A 14,644-nucleotide genomic window follows, 5' to 3' on the forward strand; every position below is an offset into this window, starting at 1 on the left:
TATTTTATAACTTGGGAAACTGAGGCACAGAGGATTTGATAAACTTACCCAAGGTCACTCATATAGTAAATAGTGGGGACAGGAGTTGACTTTAGGCAGCCTAGCTCAAAGCCAATGCACTTATCTACAAATGGACCGCCTACTTGAGTGGCAAACACAATGAGACAAAGGACCATGGCAATATCCAATTGTGTGCATGTATGTGTGATGTTCATTGTTACTGAAGCTCTCCCTTTCCTCTTGAAAAGCCCTTGTGTTGGCCATTCAAAGCAATCAGTTTCCCAAGTAAATGGGAGTAGAAGGCATAGCTGAGATCAGTGGCAAACATCTAAGTTCTAATAAATAAGACTCTCAAGGAAGAGATTCATAGAAAGAGATGGCCCTTTCAAATTAAGTGTTCTCTTTTTTCCAAGAAAATGTTAGAGCCTATAAATTTTAAATAAAGGAGATGTACAAAATTGGGTGGCCAGGGCTTACAATATCCAACCCCATCAGAATTTCTCTTGAATGAAACATGACGTTGTCCTAGGCATGTGACTCACACAGGGATAGGCTAAAAACACATCAGGGACGCTCAAAAAAACAAGCCTTTCATGAGTTCATTCTCAGAAAATCTATATCATATCAAAAGTAGGGTTTGTGTGTGTGTGTGTGTGTGTGTGTGTGTGTTTACCTCTGCAGATGTGAAAAGGATTAATCTTGGCAAACCAGACAGTCCCTTTTCCTTAATATCAGGACAGTACTTGTATCTAGCCAAATTCATGGCATACATATTGGACACGGAACCACCTGCAAAAAGTAAAAATGGAAATGGATTAGTTATAGCCTGATGTCATTGTTCCCTAGGTGCCAGCTACAGTGGGAAGCATGGATGGCTGTGTCTGCACTGGTCTCATGACAAATCACAGGAGGTACCCCCCCCCCCATTCCATTACTCTTAGACACTTCCTAATCTCCAATTCCAGAAGTTCTGGTCTAGTCACTTATTACAGAGTTTTTCTAAACTAAAAGTATCCATCTATGGATTTAGGGCCAATATCCAAGTCTCCATAGTTAATAATATTCTTTCTGTCCATATCTATTAAATAAAATGACAATATGTGCTCCTCCCTGGTTCCATAGGAGAAACAAAATATGATTCAGGAAATTTCTCAGGTAAAACTGATTGAGAAACAAGAAAACTTATGATAGCCCTTCCAAAGTCCCATCTGCAGATACATTCATTTGTATTGGACATAAATCCAACACTGTCGACATCTCACTTGTTAGCATTTAGGTCATTTATGCAGCATTTATGCAAAATATTATCACTCTGGAGAAAGGCACAAACTAGATTCTCCCCCAAGCAGCAATATTTATATCCAACTTTTTGTAGTGTAAATCTGCAAGGAGTTGTTCCTCATATAAATCATAAATAAAATTTTAGATGCTTTAATGGAGGGAGATGGCAATAACTAATTGTACTTACCTGGGTTAAATATTCCATCCCCTTCTTTCCAGCCAATAAATTCAATCATTTTCTTCAGAACCGCTTCTTCCACTAACAGAAACACTGGGGACACCTCATACGTATAACTAGACAGATATAAAAAACACTTCACTTCTATGACTAGAGTCAAACCATCCCTTTGGAGTCCCAAGAAATGTACATAGAGCTTTATTAAACCAAGTGGCTGTCAAAGTATAGGTAGAGTCTTTGGAGATGAATCCATCAGAAATGGAGAAATACACTCTATGACAGTGCTAGTAGTGGTTAAATAAATGCCAATGGCTGGTGGTTTTAGGGATACGCAAGCTAATCTGGCAGTCTTAATTGACAGGAAACCTTCACAAAGTAGTGCATCTGGATTCTTTGCATTCACCACAGCAGTGGCCATTTTGCTCTTTGGATGCTGGTTAAAGAAAAGCCCTTATCTCTCAGTGGATTTGTTTGTTTGTTTGTTTTGGTCTTTTTAGGGCCGCATCTGTGGTATATAGAAGTTCCCAGACTAAGGGTCAAATTGGAGCTGCAGCTTCTAGCCTACACCACAGCCACAGCAAAGTGGGTTTCAAGTGGCTTCTATGACCTACACCAAACCTGTGTCTTCATGGATACTAGCCAGGTTCATTACTGCTGAGCTGTAATAGGAACTCCAAGAAAAGCCATTATCGTGGGAACCAGGCTTATTAGGTTACTACTACGAGTGCCCTGGCAGTCAGCTCTAGAAGCTGGGCTTCCTCCACCACACTCCCATATTTGTACAAATGGCAAGAGCACTGTGGACATCCCTTAAAGTGTGATGATTTTACTAAAAAGCACTGCACAGATCCCTCTCATGAAGGTTTGTGGCTCTGGGCTAGAATGCTGTCATTACAGAACATTGCTAAGTTAGCCCCTTTAAGAATTTCCTCTGGTGGTCCACACCTGATGACTGGTCCAGCTGGAGGTCCAAATGGGCCTGGCCATGTAGCCCAAGGGTACCTCCAGAGACATCAGTGGGGTCAGCTGAGGTGGCCTTAGAGCCTGCATGGTAGCTTAACTCTTCTCTCTGCCCACTCCCCTGCTTCTTCCCCCTCCATCACCCATGTTGATCCCAAGGGTATTCCTTACTAGACCTCCTGCTCACTAAGCTCTCTCTAGAGGAGTCGCCCAGGAACTCAACCTGGGACAGTTAATACATAATTCTGAAATGTTTCTTTCTTTCTCCAGATAACTGGAGGGTGATTAAGTATGTATAATCTCCTTCTCTAACAATTAGGTGATTACATTAAATTGAATTTGAATAACTGTGTACTCTAAATATGTAAGCTAAGCAGACACATTTAAATTTATAGTCATGGAATTTAATGCACTTATGTTAACATCCAGAAGGGAAAATTTTGGTAAAGAAAGAAAAAAGGAAGGGAGGGAGGGGGGAAGGAGTAAAAAAAAAAAAAAAAAAACCAAAACAAAACAAAAAAAAAACACCTACTATGTATCACCTCCCTATGTGCCAAGCACTTTACAGACAATATGCATAATTTTTCAAACAATTTAAGTTCTATTTTCTTTTTTTTTTCTCTGTCTTTTTTGCCATTTCTTGGGCCACTCCCAAGGCATATGGAGGTTTCCAGGCTGGGGTCCAATTGGAGCTGTAGCTGCCGGCCTACGCCACAGCCACAGCAACAACGCCAGATCCGAGCCACAATTGCAACCTACACCACAGCTCATGGCAACGCCAGATCGTTAACCCACTGAGCAAGGGCAGGGATTGAACCTGCAACCTCATGGTTCCTAGTTGGATTAGTTAACCACTGCGCCACAATGGGAACTCCTAGGTTCTATTTTCAAACATGCTAGGAAACCAGTTTACACTTATCAAAAGTGTGAAAAAATGTGTGTGTATGTACACCTACAAATAAAAGTGAAATAAATCATTTACTTCTTTAACAAAAAAAATACTATTAAATTTGTGTTTGAAAAGTTGCTCAACTGTAAACCTGGAAAGAGGCCTGGAGGTGGAGGAGAGAGCAGTATTATAGAAAGCTCTCATGGCTTGGTGACATTATTAGTGTACTGTCCAGCTTAGCAGAAATTTAATACTTCAAAAACCTCCAAATATTTCAGTAAAGGAACTCAGATGAGGAGTTAGAAATCCCAGGACTTACAAGGAAAGGTTCACAGAATTGTGGACTTCTACTGTCTTTTCTACCACTTAGCTCTTCCACTCATTGTCTCCAATTATTCCATCCAAAATTCTCTAACTGAAGTCACCAGTGAAATCCATGCCATTAAACCAGGGGATCTTTTTAAGTCTTTGTCTTAGTTAAATACTCAACAAAATGAGTCTCTCCCCCATGGCTCCCATGCCTTCCTGATGGATTTTTCTCCCTCTCTCTTCATTGCAGTCTGATTTCCCTCTCCCTAATCCTGAAATGTCAGATGTCCTCAAGGCCCAGTCCTAAACCCTCTTCTCCCTTCACTATACACTCTGTCCTAAAGGCAGTGCTTCTTCAAATCCCAGTTTGTTTTTATTCTAACCATCACCATGCTGCTCATTAAAAACACTTGTTGGGCTATGAAAATATACCAGGGCCCGGGACACATTCACAGAAATTCAGATTTAATTGTTCTGAGTGAGGACCCAGGACTTAATATTTTTGTAAGTCCCTAGGTTGATTCTTTTTTTTTTTTCTTTTTATGGCCACACCTGCAGCATATGGGAGTTTCTGGGATAGGAACTGAATGAGAGCTACAACTGCAGGCCTATGCCATAGTCACAGCAACACCAGATCCGAGCCACATCTGCGGCCTATGTCACAGCTTACAGCAATGCGGGATCCTTAACCCACTGAGTGAGGCCAGGGACTGAACCCACATCCTCATGGAGACTACACTGGGTTCTTAACCTGCTGAGCCACAACAGGTATTCCCAGTTGATTCTAAAGAGGAAAGAGAGTTGAGAATCCCCTATTTAAGGAATCTCATCCATGTACACTCTTGCAATTACTATCACTCACCAGTAGCCCTTAAATTTATAACTTTCCTATAAATATCAGACTTCCAGGCCCATATGTATCTCAGCTCTCCAAGAGTACATACTTTGGGATATTTTGAAGTTACCAAGAACTCAAATGTTCACAACTAAAAACCAAATTCTTGTTCTTGCTTTTTATCAACATATTCTTGAAAAATCGGTCCCTCTTCCACTGCTTCTTGTGTCAGTGAGCGACATGACCATTAACCCAGGTATTAAAACCAGAAACCCAGGTATCATCTCATAAACCTCACTCTTGCTCCCATTTTAAAGATCTAATATATTATCCAGTCCTTTCTGTTTTATTTTCCAAATGCATTTTTTTTTCTCTCTATTCCTACCACTTCTGTCTAAATTCAAGCCATATCCTCTCTCACCTGAACAGGGTCATGCCATCCTAATTGGTCCCCTACAACCCACTCTCCATATTTCCAAGGACCTTTTCAATAAGCAAATGTCACCTAGTGATTTGGAAACATTCTATGGCCTTTCACTGTGCTTAACTCATAGATGTGACCCATTGGGTCCTGCATGTGTGACCCCAAACATATCCTCCATGACCCTCCCCATACCTTTCTCAGCTACACCCACATTGACTATTAAGTTGATAGCATAGGTCAGTCATGCTGTCTCCTGCCACAGAGCCTTTGCACATGTTCCCTCTGTATGGAACTCATCCCCCCTCTTTTGTTCTAATTAATTTTCAGTCATTCTTCAACTCTTAGCCACCACTTCCTCAGAGAAGATGTCCCTGAGTGCCCAAGTAGGAAAAATGTCCCATTTATATTTATAGCATCACATACCTCTCCTTCATTTGAAAATCTTACATTACTCAGTATGGGCCACTTTGATTAATTTGCATGAAGCATCTCTATCTCACTAGATTATGTGCTTCATGAAGGAAAAGCCAAGGTTTGTTCTCAAACTATCTTTCTAGCACCTTAGCACAGACATGGCTTTTTGTGCAGGAGTGAATGAAAACTGGCTTAATCAATTTTCTCAACTGTTAAGTGGAGATACTGCCTGCCTTACTCATCTCACAGTACCATTATCAAATCAAACTGTTCTTTGAATATTGCTAAGTGTCATAAGACTCTTCTATTATTTATGATGACACTGCACAAATGAAACCATTAAAAAGAAGTTCATGAAATAAAACTTCATCTACTTAAAAAAATCTCTAATCCATACTCAGTATAGAATTCCAGTAAAATGTACTTACACACTTGGGTTTAATGCTTCTGTCATAAATCTGGCCACCAAGGAGTAATAATCAAGTCCAGCATATAGCTGGTTGAAAAATCTTGGATGGTCTGTAAATTGAAATAGAATATTAACCTACACAGCAATTAAAAAAAGAAATCAAACTATTGATAGAGCAATAACATAAGTGAATCCTATAGACAATGAAAGCAACTGGATACAAAGAGCTTACAATGCACAATTCCACTCATATGACATCCAATATCTGGAAAAGCTGATTAAACATTTGTTTCCCATGGAGACAGATGTTAGAATTCCTGGTGCCTTTGACAAGGAGATGTTGATTAGGGAGGGGCTGAAGGGAGCCTCTGGAGTGCCAGAAATGGTCTACATCTTGATCTAGGCGATGGTCACTGATATGCAGATATGCACAATCTCACTGAGCTGAGCTCCTAAGATATGCCCACTTTACTAAATGTAAACTGTACTTCAATTTTTAAGAAGTATCTAATCATGTGCAGGGGAAACAAATGTTGAAGACCTATCTCATAGCTCTGTCTACTGAACAATATGTTTTTAAGCAAAACTTGAGCATTCTTTTGAGAGCTTTAGTTTCCCTGTTCCTTTTTTTAATACAACCCAGACCCAAGCCAGAACCATGAAAAATGGATTAGTTGAACAGTCTGTAGCCTGCTGCTACCTTTACCCTCTAAAAGTACTGATGGTAAGTTCCCTAAATTTAAACACATTTTACTCACCAACAGGGTTCACTTCAGGCTCCTGGCAGTGAGTGGCCTTTTAATTTTTCAGATTGGACTATTTTTCATAGTGCAACTGGCATCATGAAGATAGAGTAAGATGTGACTCATCGTGCCACTTATATAAACTTTCTGATTCAACGTACTTCAAAGGCAGTTGCCTTTAAGACTTAAAAACTTCAGTTCCAACTTTCTATTTTTTCTCTCCTGTGAAAGGTCTCATAAAGGTTCTTGGCTTTACACAGTGTGAATATTCACACCAAACACCAGGCTTATGGCTGCCTGACATTCTCAATCACAGGAAGCCCAGCATGACAAAGAACAAAGAGGCAGGAGTCCTATTTCTAAATTTGGGTATTTGGGAACCATTTTAGTTAGTGACCTCTCATTACAACTCACACCATTGGCTTCAGGTTTGTTTTTTTTTTCCTCTTTATACTAGTTCAGTGAAAAACAAGTCTCAAAAGAAAATGTCTTTTCATATAAATCATGGCAAACTCCCTCTAATCTGGCAAAAGAACCCAGACATTGCTACAAGGATTTTAATAAGATTTTTTTTTTAGTTCCATGTTAATTTATGATTGATTTCCATGGTAACATTATGGAAAATATCCAGTAAACTGAAAAATCTACTGCATTAAATGTCATTCTACACTTCTGACATGCACTATAATAATGAGATGTGTATCTCTGCTTTTGAAATGCTAACTGGGTTTTTGATACATACACCAGACTTTCCCAAGGGAATATAAACCAATTATTTTTAGCCAGGATTTTATTATGTTCTTTCCACTAAATTTAGCTCAGTGTCAGAATTCACAAATTATAATAACTGTATGGTCTTAAGCACTAGATTACCTTTACAGCATACTGAGAAATGCATATTTTGGAAAGTTATTCTCCTACTTTTGAAACTTGTTCACTGGGTGTAGAGGTTATCAGCAGTCAGTTGGAATAGTATTTGTGCACAAGATTAATATCATGTTACCGCATTTACAAATCACAGTGGTTAAGAATTTTTGTGAAACTATCATAGCAAAAACTAATCATATATTCACTTTCTTATACCCTCCTAATAGATTTTTTTTTATCGTGCTAGATTTGATAAAAGAATTGGGTATGTGTCAACTTCCAAGAGTTAATCAGTACCTTCCAAGTAAACTGATTCCTATATATAGTAAAGACAAACTCTTGGGGAGAATATTCTGGATGATCAAGATATAAAATCCTGGAGTTCTCTTGTGGCTCAGTAGCTTAAAAATCTGGTGTTGTCACTGCAGCAGCTTGGGTCACCGCTGTGGCGTGGGATCGATCCCTAGCCCAGGAACATCCACGTGCCACAGATGTGGCCAAAAGACAAAAAAAAAGAGATATAAAATCCCTTAACAAATTCTATAGAAACTCTCATACTGAGTGAAGTAAGTCAGAAAGAGAAAGACAAATACCATATGATATCACTTATATATGGACTCTAATATATGGCACAAATGAACCTTTCCACAGAAAAGAAAATCATGGACTTAGAGAATAGACTTGTTGCCAAGGGGGAGGAGGAGGGAGGGAGTGGGATGGATGGAGTGCTTGGGATTAACAGATGCAGACTATTGCCTTTGGAATGGATTAGCAATGAGATCCTGCTGTGTAGCACTGGAACTATGTCTGGTCACTTATGATGAAGCATGATAATGTGAGAAAAAATAATGTATACATGTACGTGTAACTGGGTCAACATGCTATACAGTAGAAAACTGACAGAACACTATAAACCAGCTATAATGGAAAAAAATAGAAAATCATAATAAAAAGAAAAAAATATCATTTGTCAGTTTGGACCTGCATAAGAAACAATAAGTAGCAGTCATAATATATGGTCTTGATTATAAATGGAGGATGGAAATTTCTAATGAGCAGATAATATTTATATAGGACCACTAATACCATCAGTTTTCCTATCAACCTGTCTTTAGCCTTGACAACAAATCTGTATTAGTGATTAAATGGATCACAGTCAAAACATCAGAACTACTATTTTTGTTTTTGTTTGTTTGTTTTCTGGATCCACCCACAGCATGCAGAAGGTCCCAGGCCAGGGATGGAACCCACACCCCATCAGTGACAATGCCAGATCCTTAACACATTGAGCTACCAGAGAACTCCAGAAGCACTATTTTTGATTGATGATTCTCATCTCATAAACATGGTCATACTCGGTTTTACTATGAGATAAATACATGCCTAAGAAAATGTAAGAACATGTTTGAAGTACAGATCCAGGGGGTAAGTTAAAGTTCTTACTGGTTTTGACACTGTAGCGTATGACATCGTGGCAGAGTTCCAATAGCCGGTTGTGTGGCTCTCCTGTGTCCCTGAGCTCCAAATCAAGGAGTTGTTTCAGCTGTTCTGGAGGCTGCCACTCACAGACCTGGAGATTCAACAATGGCACAGTTAACTGGGCACCAACTAAAGCCAGGGCTGGAGAGGATGTCAGAAGCGTGGACCCTACCCTATGAGTTTCCAGGAAAGGGAGAGAGAGATTTAACTGTGCAACCAGAGTTCCCTGTGGGCAGAGCTCTGGCTATAATGCAGATGTTGAAGGAACAAAGGAGGGACCTGTCTTACACTTGGGAAGATTTCCTGGAGGGAATTATATCTAAATTGTTACATAAAATAAGAGTGGAGTGAACAAAGCGAAGATTAGGGAAGTATGGTCATGCAAAAGGCCTTCCAGGTGGGAGGAACAGGACAACCAAGGCTGAAAAATGAGGGCAGCCATGGCCCTCCTGAAGAATGAAGTTGGTTGGCTGTGGCTTGAGAGAGTGAGGAGGGGCAGAAGTGAAACTGGAGCCAGTTGCTCTGCTTGCCCCCTGACCCATACAATCTACTCTCAACCCAGCAGCCAGAATCCAGAACACTCCTTTTCAGGCCAAGTCATGGTCATTCCTAGGCTCAAGTTCCTCTGATTCCTCCTCATTTCCTTCCAAGTCCTTCCAATGACCACAAATGATCCTGCATGACCTACTACCCTGGTGATGTTTTTTCTCTAGTCTCATCTAGCACTGCTTTCCTCCCAGTTGACTCTGCCCTACCATACTGGCCTCCTTTCTGTTCCTTAGAGGTACCAGGCATATTCTTACCTTAGCATCCTTGCCCTCAGCCTGGAATGCTTCCCTCCACAAATGTCCTCATGGCTAACTCCCTCACTTTATCTAAAACCCCTCTCAAATATTACTTTCTCAATGGCAGCAATCCTGAGTCACAAGCTGTGCTTTACCCCACCTTTAGTAATTTCCCCTGTTTCTTCTCCTCCTTATTCCATAGCACCTGTCACTTTCTAGTATGGTGGGTAATTCATTTATGATGTCCTACACCATCTCCATGAGAGGAGAGATGTCTTTCAGTTTTCCCTCTGCACTCAAGTAATTAACAGAGTGCCTGCCTTAAAGAGATTTTCAACAAAGATGTGTTGAATGAATGAATGAAGAGATAAACGAGTTTCAGATTGTGAAGGCTTCATGTGGCATGTTACAGAGTTTGAATGTGACTCTAAAAAAACCACTGACACAATGGAACAATATGATCCAGTGGGACAATATGATCATACTTGTGTTTTAGATAGCAGCTTTGGTTGTATATGGAGATTCCAAGTAAAACTAGAATTAAGAGGTTTCTATAATAAAGGAGGCAAGAGAAGTACCTTGTCCAAGTACTTTGGACAAGGCTGGCTGTTTTAGGAATGAAAAATATCTGGAGACATTTAAAATCTACAACCAATAGAACTTAGAAAGCAGTAACACATTCAGGATAAGGGAGAGGAATGAGCCAAAAGTCATCCTGAGGTTCCAGCTTGAACATGGGTTGATGGTTGGTGGGGTGGAGTGGGGATGATGAGTTTGGGGCATATTTAGTCTAAGGACATACAAAAGAGGGCTGTCAGTTGGTCTGAAACTCTTGTGAAAGATCAAGAACAGAGTTCCAGGTGAGACAGGTGACACAGCTCAGAGGAAACCAAGAGGAAGAAGGGAAGGTGTGGGGTCTCATCTGGGCAGCTCCAACACATAAGAAATGTGCAAAGGGAGAGGAGCTGGCTTGTGAGGTGGGGACAAGCCAGAGAGGCAGAGCAAATCCTCGGAGAGTTTAGTGCTACAAAAACAAGGAAGAAGGCTGCTTTAAGGAGGAGATGGTTATCACTGTCAAATCCTGCTGGTATAAGACAAAGGAGAAAGACTGTTTTAAGGAAAAGATGGTCACCACTGTCAAATCCTTCTAAGAAGCCAAATTAGACAAAGCCTGAGAAGTGCTTCTGGGATTTATCAACAAGGAGGTGTTCTTGGCAAGAATCTGACTTAGGGAGGTGGGGGTGGAGGCCAGATTGCATGAAGTGAGGATGTGGGAGGTGAGGAAGTAGAGGGAGGAGGGCAGTGTTGACAGTCTTTAAAAAGTTTCCCCGTGGAGGGGAGGAGAGAGACAGGGAGTCATCAGGGAGTAAAGACCAGGAGCGAGGAGGGATATTGCGAAAGGCAGGGGGAAATACCAAATCCTAAGAAGCACGAAATCAAACTCTGAGCTATTCTGTGGCAGAAATCAATCAAATGGGCTAAGATCATCCAAAGGAAGGCTAAAGACTCATGGAACATGGATAAATCTCCGGTGCATTTTGCTGAGAGAAAACAGCCAGACTCAAAAGGCGACCTGGGATACGATTCCATCTACCTTACCTTCGGAAAAGGCAAAAACTGCAAGGACATAAAACAGATCCATGGTCACCAGGGGCTAGAGGGGAGGGGAGAGGTTGATGATGGAGGGGCAAAAGGAAATTTTGGGGTGACAGAACTATACTGTATCTTGATTGTGTTGATGTTACATGACTTGTCAAAACTCACAAAACTGCACACCAGAGTAAATTTTCTGACTGCAAACAGTAATAATAATAATTACAGCTCAATTTTTTAAAAAGCAGCTGAGAAAGAGTATCTACCAGAGAGGGTATTAGAAGTAGTCATTTCACTAAAGGTGGGGACCTATCCCATCCTCAAGTTACCTTTTATCGGGGCCTTGCTGAATCTTTAAGGAAGTAGTTAAGTCAATGGCATGAAACCTGACATCCCTCTGCCAACTCCAACCTCACTTTCAATCCAACTTCACAAGGATGCACATCTACTATATTGCAATGGACTTGGAATTGCTTCACTGACAAGGCAGGTTCTTAACACTGCCCTTCTCATCCTACCTCCCAGTAGTTCCCTATGTGAGCCTTTCTCCCTGGGCAAAGGGTTCCCTTAGTGTACTAAATCTTTGTGCTATTACTACCATCTCTCCATCATTTACCTTCCGCTCTCTTAAATAAGCCTGGGACAACTTCTCTCTGCCCATCAAAACCTGACTTCACCTTCAGACTGCATCAAAGTTCAAGGTGCCCAATCCTGCATGAAACCCCCCAAAGTCTGCCCTAATCCCATACAGGATTTATCACCTTCTTATTGGGACCCCTTACTCTCTTTCCCAATGAAAACTTGTTCTTCTGATCAGATTACAAATTCTATTCAAAACTGAGCCTTTATCTCATTTTTCTTTATATCCCCCAGGGCCGAGTATAATGTCTTACCCTTCATTAACACTCAGTTAGTATTTAATGACTGAATAAAGGCCAATTTAAAAAAAAATTCAAGATTCTAGTGTACTCCAAAGTAAAGCAGGTCCAAAATATTTCCCAAGTACAGATAAGATAGGAAAACATGCAATTGTAATTACATAATCAGGAAATACCTTCAGTGATTTTTGCCTTGAATTTATTCCAAGATCATGGGTCATTTCAATCTATCTTATTCGTTTTCCCAAACGCATGTTACCAAAAATTCAGAATAAATACCACTTCACATTCAAAGTCTTTTTTTAGATGACATTTATTTCTGACTAATAAAATTGGAATAGGAGTTCCCTTGTGGTGTAGCAGGTTAAGGATCCAGTGTTGTCACTGTAGGGGTTAGAGGCACTGCTGTGGCTTGGGTTCAGTCCCTGGCCCAGGGCTTCCACATGAGTGTGGAATTAAAGTCTCTACTATACATCCATTTGATGATACTCCAATTTCAGCAGCAAAGGTGATCAGTGTGAGGATAATTTCCTGATTTTTAAGAGCTATTTTAAGAAGAGTAATTAAAAGCACAGACTCTGAAGCCAGCTTGCCTGGATGTTAGTGCCAGATCTGATACTTGCTAGCATGTGCTCTTGGGCAAGGTGCTTGACCTCTTTTGCCACATTTTCTCCCTCATCTTTAAAATGAAGTTAATAAATAGTACCTGCACCTTAGGGGTCTTTAAGGATTAAATTATGAACACATGGATATAGACACAAATATGAATCATGGAATAATTCTTAGAACTTCACTTGGCACACAGTAAGTACTCTTAAGAATAGATGTTATTAACAGTAACTTCAATATGAATTTGCATCTGAAGTTGAGTCTGAATTTGAAACCTAGAACCAGTAATTGGTGCCAGTCAGAAGTCAGACTTAACAACCCCAAATTTCCAGTCTAAGCTTGGACAAGCTCCTTGTAAAAACCCTCATTTAAATTTTAAAACTTTTCATACTTTTTCCACCTTCTGCTTGGTTTTCACTAGTAACATAAAGAATACACACAAGAAAATGGAAAGCAGAGTGTGTTCTGGAGAGTGCAGATATCAGATCATCTGGTATCTGATCTATATTGTTATCTGGGGCAGAAAGCTTCATCCTCTGTTTCACAACCTGACCTGCTTAAACTCTGAATCTCAGCCAATCTCCCAACAAATTCTGGCTGACAAAGTAAAAGTCATCCCTCCAAGAAAAGCAGGTATGTGGTGGGGATCAAGAGGCAGAGGTGAGGTCAGGGAGTGGGTAAGAACTTTAGTGTCTGGGCATTCACTTGAAACACAGGTGTACAGGTAATGAAAGCATGATTCCCGTTTTCCTTACATCTACCCATCCAGATTTGGATAAAACCCATCTTTCCCATTCTTGGGATTTGTTTTCCCTTTACCTTCTCATTAATGTCTGTAGCCTTCAAAACCACCTCTTCCATTATTAATCTACAGGCCTCTTCAACAAATTTTTCTCCTGCTTTTACATCTATGGTGGGGCCATTCAGTACAACTCCATCCACAAGAACAGCATTCTTCCAGCTTGGGACCATCTCTTGTGGGTTGATATCTCCTGGAAGCACAATCAAACTGTGCGTGAGAAATAATCCAATGAAAGCACAGAGCAAAATGCAGGAGGAATGGCTCACCATCCCACCTTCAAAGGGCATATCTTCTTTTAACACATTTAAGACATGGATGCTGACAGCTTTTACAATGCCCAATGGCATGGTAGAGTTAAAGAAAGTTCCATTGTCCATTTCTTCAGTATGTTGTTTAGCATCAGGGAATATGGAGGAGCTCAAGCAATGGAAATTCAACCCATTTTACTTCCATATGCAAACACCTTTCAAATACATGTACAAAAAGATCTTTGTAAGCCCAAGCCGAGGTCTATTTCATGTGCACACACTCTGCTGTAATGTAAGAATGACCATATATCTCCCTTTCGTAAGTCATTCCTAAAGAAGCAATAGCAACATGCCACTTCTCTTACTTTTACATTTTAAGCCTGTGATAAAACGCCCCTCTGCGGTGTCTCTTAAAGCCCTTCCTTAAACCCACTCAACCATTTCTTGCTGGAAGGAGGATGAAAGAATGTGAGCAGTGTGACGGTTCCTGTAAACCTGTATTTAACACTTTTAAACTTTGCCAACTTGCAGTTAAGGCAGAAGGATGGATCAGAACATTTTCAGGACTGGACAACAGCCGGCCAGTGAGTAAAGGTTAAAAGTCAACATGGAAATCTATATCTGAGAATAATGGTTACAGCTGACCTGAAATAATCCTCCACAAAAATAATTCTGGGCAACTTAATCCAGAATTCAACCAATATCCAGCTTGAGTTCTGATTTGATTGTGTTCTTTTTCTAATCACCATCTCTTTCCTCCGTATAATGCACATGTTTCTTGAGTCGTGGAAATTTACAGAAACAAATTTTAAAAGTATTATTCAGCACTGCAGCCACCACAGTACCTCACTTATACTTTATAAAGAGACGTTAAATATGGTGATGGTCTGTATGTAGTTTAAATATTTTTTATACTTACTGAGGGTTCTAACAGTATTAAC

The 14,644-nt window shown here is 40.2% G+C and overlaps 1 protein-coding gene across 1 annotated transcript in view; it reads right to left on the reverse strand.

Annotated features, from left to right (window-relative positions):
• GADL1 (glutamate decarboxylase like 1) overlaps positions 1-14,644 on the reverse strand; it is a 157,288-nt gene that overhangs the window by 119,636 nt on the left and 23,008 nt on the right. The window contains exons 2-6 of the mRNA XM_047769400.1: positions 13,473-13,645; positions 8,753-8,879; positions 5,719-5,809; positions 1,469-1,575; positions 674-789 (exon numbers count right to left, since the gene is read on the reverse strand). Coding sequence (XP_047625356.1) covers positions 674-789; positions 1,469-1,575; positions 5,719-5,809; positions 8,753-8,879; positions 13,473-13,645 — 614 coding nt within the window. The remainder of the gene's footprint in view (positions 1-673; positions 790-1,468; positions 1,576-5,718; positions 5,810-8,752; positions 8,880-13,472; positions 13,646-14,644) is intronic.

Source organism: Phacochoerus africanus, chromosome 1 (assembly GCF_016906955.1).
Source record: "Phacochoerus africanus isolate WHEZ1 chromosome 1, ROS_Pafr_v1, whole genome shotgun sequence".
NCBI classification, from domain to species: Eukaryota; Metazoa; Chordata; class Mammalia; order Artiodactyla; family Suidae; genus Phacochoerus; species Phacochoerus africanus.